The sequence below is a fragment of the Vigna umbellata genome, chromosome 1 (genome assembly GCF_029865625.1).
Source record: "Vigna umbellata cultivar VRB3 chromosome 1, Vumbellata_1.0, whole genome shotgun sequence".
NCBI lineage: Eukaryota > Viridiplantae > Streptophyta > Magnoliopsida > Fabales > Fabaceae > Vigna > Vigna umbellata.
The window spans coordinates 46,576,037-46,581,591 of NC_142165.1; the positions used below are offsets into that span (position 1 = coordinate 46,576,037).

General features: G+C 37.2%; 1 protein-coding gene across 1 annotated transcript; it reads left to right on the forward strand.

The window, feature by feature from the left end:
• Positions 1-325: 325 nt before the first annotated feature.
• LOC124838038 (putative trehalose-phosphate phosphatase J) lies at positions 326-3,287 on the forward strand. The gene is made up of 11 exons (XM_047313542.2): positions 326-880; positions 976-1,116; positions 1,228-1,299; positions 1,390-1,485; positions 1,594-1,653; positions 1,747-1,848; positions 1,937-2,014; positions 2,141-2,210; positions 2,478-2,548; positions 2,708-2,800; positions 2,915-3,287. Exons 1-11 carry the CDS (start codon positions 638-640, stop codon positions 2,987-2,989), a joined length of 1,101 nt encoding a protein of 366 aa, XP_047169498.2. The 5' UTR covers positions 326-637; the 3' UTR covers positions 2,990-3,287.
• Positions 3,288-5,555: the final 2,268 nt, after the last annotated feature.

Consider the following 5,555-nt stretch of genomic DNA (forward strand, 5'->3'; position numbering starts at 1 on the left):
TACTTGATATAAATAAATAAATAAATAAATAAATAAATAAATAAATAAATAAATGAATAATAATGATCTGCAATTGAGTTGCAATTATGGAAGCTGGAACACGATGATCTAAAACCTAAGTTATTTTAGAAAATGTGAGAAATCGTTAAAACGAGAGGAAGAAGTGAAAATGAAATGGTATGTGGCGGGGACCTCAAGGATATCGGGGTCGAGGTGGGGCAAAAGTGTGGGCCCTCATTCTTTTTCAAAGTGGGTCCCACTATTCAGGACCTTCGGTTTCTAACAACTATAAATTAAAGCTAGGGGCAGCGTCTTCTCCCCCACACATACATTCACTCCTTCTTCTCTCTGTCTCTCTTCTCTTCGCTTCTCTGCCACCCCATTGCAGCCACCAATTCTGCCAAAACCTCTCTTTCTTCTTCTTCTTCTTCTTCTTCTTCTCACCAATTACCCTTTCATTCAATCATTTCTCTCCTCCCACACCGCTTGCTTCTGAAACCCTACTACTGTAACAAAACCTTATATAATCCCTCTCCAACCTTAAGCTACAAAACCTTGACATTCCTTATTCATCCTCGACCTTAAGTTTTCAAAATTTTATAATAATTTGCTTTGGATTATTCCATCTGCACACAAAATGACTCAGCAGAATGTGGTATTGTCCAAGACAAAATCCGGGATCAACAGGGACCTAACGGTTGCGCAAAAGCCACCGGCGGCGCCGGGAGGCTACATTCCCATTCCGAGGAGGAGGGTTTTGAAGAACCTTGAGATCAATGGAGGACAAAGAATCAATGCATGGGTTGATTCCATGAGAGCCTCTTCTCCCACCCATGCCAAATCAACCTCTTCCTTAGCTGAGGAACACAGCTCTTGGATTGTGAGAACCCATTACTCACTCTTTGTCCTTTTTGAACCGGTTATGGATCTGATCTTTCTCTAACGTCTTTATAACGCGTGTTCTTTGTCAAACAGCTTCGCCACCCTTCGGCATTAGACATGTTTGAGCAAATTATGGATGCATCCAGGGGAAAGCAAATCGTCATGTTCCTGGACTATGATGGTACTTTGTCACCTATTGTTGATGATCCAGACCGTGCTTTCATGTCGGATTCGGTCAGTATTCATGCATACCATTATTCAACATATCATAACATCATATCATCGATATCATACATATAAATAATTTGGTGGCTAACGTGCACGTGGTGTATTGTCATATGTCAGATGAGGAAAACAGTGAGGAAACTTGCGAGGTGTTTTCCCACTGCTATAGTTACAGGCAGATGCAGAGACAAGGTATGCTTAATTTCAACTCTGTCTTTATTTTTTTTTCCTATTTTTTCGGGGAAAAAAATAAGTAATTTGGTGTCGTTTTGCGAAAAATAGGTTTACAATTTTGTGCGCTTGGCCGAGCTATATTATGCTGGAAGCCATGGCATGGATATCCAAGGGCCAACAAGAGACTCCAAATACAGCAACAAAGTGAGTGAAAGTGAACAACCTATAGTAGTGCAATATAGTTAGGCCATGGTTTTTTACCTTTTCTAAGAAACCAAATATTAATATTAGTTTGATTCTTATGATCTGCAGGACAAAGGAGAGCCAGTTCTTTTCCAACCTGCCAGTGAATTTCTTCCCATGATAGATGAGGTTGGTCAATTTTACATGCCTCCTCATCTTAATTTTTTTTTTTAATTTTAAAATATGGTAAATAAGAGTAACCTTTTTTGTATTAATTTTCAGGTGTACAACCAATTAGTTGAGAAAATGAAATCAATCCCTGGAGCAAGGGTGGAGAACAACAAGTTCTGCGCCTCTGTTCATTTTCGCTGCGTTGATGAAAAGGTACATAAACTTTAAAGCCGGTCATGTTATTGGTAACTGAAAATTGTGATTTGGACTTTGGCTGAGTTAAGTGTCATGATGTACACAGAAATGGAGTGAACTGGCACAGGAAGTGAGATCAGTATTAAAAGAGTACCCGAAGCTTCGTCTTAACCAAGGAAGAAAGGTGGGCCATGGTTTTATTTCCTCTTTCTTAACATCAACTTTGTTTATGTGGTGGGGTGTTTGATTTAGTTTAAAGATAATATGAAATGAAAGATGTCTCACTTTCAATTACATTTGTTTATTGCAGGTATTAGAGATTCGTCCATCCATTAAATGGGACAAAGGGAAAGCACTGGAATTTTTGTTAGAGTCACTTGGTAGGTTTTAATCCATTTCATTTTTGTTCTTCCTTTTATTTCTCACAAACAATACTTACATTTTCTCCAACATAGTAATTGCACAAAACCCACTAGTTGGATAATTCTTCCAAACGTTTGACTGCTAAAAACAATTTAGAGGACCACACACACCCCTGTGGGATTAGTTTATTCACTGAAACATTGTTTTATAATCACATGCTTCTAAATATGCGGTAATTTTTTAATTTGTCAGTTGATATCTAAATAATAAATCGTTTTCAACAGGATTTGCCAACTGTAACGATGTCTTTCCTGTTTACATTGGAGATGATAAAACCGATGAAGATGCATTCAAGGTATCCAATGATCTTAATCTATTTACTTCTATTTGTTATTTCTCTAAAAGGATACTGCTGCTTACTTGTTTAATATATTATATTCGTTTGTAGATTTTTTGGGATAATCTGAACCAAGTCAACTAACCAGTGCTTGTTAATTTCTTTTATGATAATCAGAAACTTAGAGACAGAGGACAAGGTTTTGGGATTCTTGTCTCGAAATTCCCAAAGGACACTACTGCATCATACTCTTTACAAGAACCTAACGAGGCAAGTATAATAGATTGATTTTCTCATTTCATCATCTATTTTTGCACCGTGGCATCGTATGCATAAAATATAAGTGTTTGCTTATGTATTTATTCATCTATCTGTTTCATGCAGGTGATGGATTTCCTTCAACGATTGGTGGAATGGAAACAAGTATCCCTTCGTCTCCGAGCACGTTCCCGTGTGTAAATGAATAGAATGATAATGTACATCCCTACCCTGCCATAAAAATGGAGTCGAGCTAGGGTAGCATATAGGACCCTTTTTTCTCGTTTTGTTCAGATTAGAACAAAGAACAAATATGTATGGAAAAAGGAAACACAAAAGTGTCTTTCTGAGTTTGAAGCACGTTTACATTGATGTAATTAACCACGTAGTTTGTAGTACGGAGGAAAAGTCTCTGTTGCATCAAATGTAATACTGAATGGATTAATTTTGTACTTTTCCAAAAAATGATAATATATGTTACAACTTACGTATCGAAAAACATGTAGTATATGTGAGTTCTTGGTCGTGACATGCTTACAGTCTCACAATCATGATCGTACAAATTGGTCTGTTGTTTAATGGTAAAAAAAAAAGAACATTGGAAACACCGTCGCTAACAGAATTTAGGAAAAACATGGCTGTAGTTTTACGATACTCTACATGAACAAAAAACAAAACGGACTGTGACATCTTGAATGGCGAAGTTGTAGTCTTTTGGCAAATGGGGCAAGAGGTTAAGGGGTAAGTTCATACCTTTTGCTTTTAATTGAAAAACCGAAAAAAAAAATAGAGAAAGGGCAAGGGTAAACCGAAGTCCTTGTTGACAGTTATTCTCAATTATTGGTTTCCTTCTCTGCAATATATTTGGTTTCTCGGTGAAGGTTACAGAAACACTAATGGACATGCTTCTTTTGGGAAACAATTGATTGTGCCAGTTAAACTTATTGTGGATTAAAAGTCTGTGAAGTTTTCTTCATAGTTGGCTGCATAATAAACAGCCATGTCAAAAAGAAAACCTTGTCTATCCCTACGTAGAATGATCCAGTTGTATGGTGTTCGGGAGCAGTGATCGCACGTGCATAGGAAACTAGAACTTATAGGCAATTGCAGGAAAACCGGGCTTCCAATCTAAGTAAGATATCCTTAATTCGGAGATAAGATCATCATAACCATCAATGATTGGATGCTTGGAGATTCAGGTAATAAGCATAGGAGGGGCCCTTATGGACTTGGCTTATTAGAATATTTCTATCCTGTGTCTGAAGCTGACTCAAAAGTAGTAGTTGTGGGCTAGACTTTTTTTGGTGCTCAAAAATTCAATTATATGCTATGTCCTTATTCAACGTTTGAATCAATGTCCCTTGTCCATGCCAGATGCACTCCCATAGCTTTCTCTCTGTCATGCAGAATACTGACAATTCTGTACTCCTCCAAGTATTGGCAATTGTATCACGAATCGGTATATTACCATAAACCCAGTAGAGAGATAAGGCCAGAAGCATCACAAAATGGACAAAAAGTAGTATATGTAGTGAGAAAAATAATTGAACACCCCTAGTATAGCTACCAATATGTCTGTACGTACACTACATCTACATCGATCCCTGTTTGATTTTAGATCAATAATTGGTGAAGTAAGACATTATAAAAGCAACTGTCTAGAAATTTTGGTAGTAAGACCAATAAATAAGGTCTCTGGTTGATTCTGGGCCATAATTTTTTACTGCCTTTACAAGTTATTTATATAGAGGTGCTAGGTTAGATAATTAGGTTGTAGAATCACATGCAGAATGGCGATAAAGTAGGAAAGGAGGTTTGGCGTCCGGTATATATAGAAAAGGTGTTTGATTTTACATATTGATAACAGAAACCGATGTTCAATATTTGGTAAAGGAAAGGGAAGAAAAGGTTTGGGAGAAATGCATTAGATTTGGATGTTCAGCATTATATACGAAGTGGCCGCTTTGTTTAAGTTGGTATTTGAGGTGGTACCACATATAATAATGAGAGACGAGTAAAGGTAATATAAAAAACTAGCAATGAGAAATCATGTGAAATGAGGTGAGATATTATTATAGACATTGATAAAGGTTATGCTTGCCTGTGTTCTTGAAACAAGAAACAGAGAGAAAAGGTAATCCATAATGTAACGATGGAGATGGGAAGGGAAGGTTATGGCTTAGATTGTAGCGTGTTATGCACATAGCAAAGTTAGCCGAAAGAAAAGAAGAGAGAAAGAGAGGAGTGGCGGAATAATTGGTGCTTAAGTTGTAAGGAAGCGTCTTCTTTTTTGGTTTTTGTTTTTTTGGGCATGAAGTAAGTCAGTCAGGGTGAAAGGGAATCTAATAAATGAGATGGGAGAGGGTTTGGAATTAAATTGAGTTGGTAAGGAGGAGAAAGAAGGTTAAACTTTTGGTTAGGGAATCTATATGGTTGAATGAAGAGTTGGAATCCACTCAAAAGGAGATGTTTGATGGGAGGAATAACATAGATATTTGGAATAGAGACACCAACATGGCTCCAACCTTTGACAACGCTCAGCTGTTAATTTGTGTCGGACGTGGAAAGATGGAGTCCACCAGATTTATCTATCTTTGATGTCTAAGTTGAATTAAACTAACACTTTTAAAGTTTCAATTATTGCCGAGAACTTAAAGCCAACACCATTTTTCTGCCAATTGTCTTCTCTCTCTTTCTTTCGCTAACCAAACCCTTGTAATATATTCCACTTCTCCATCTCTCGTGGCTCGTGATCTTAGGAGCTCAT

What these genes read in the sequence shown, in the direction of transcription:
- LOC124838038 (XM_047313542.2), top strand. Translation starts at nt 638, where the DNA reads ATGACTCAGCAGAATGTGGTATTGTCCAAGACAAAATCCGGGATCAAC. An exon ending in TTCGCTGCGTTGATGAAAAG is followed by an intron (nt 1,849 to 1,936) that starts GTACATAAACTT and finishes TGATGTACACAG; the next exon opens with AAATGGAGTGAACTGGCACA. An exon ending in CTTTACAAGAACCTAACGAG is followed by an intron (nt 2,801 to 2,914) that starts GCAAGTATAATA and finishes TGTTTCATGCAG; the next exon opens with GTGATGGATTTCCTTCAACG.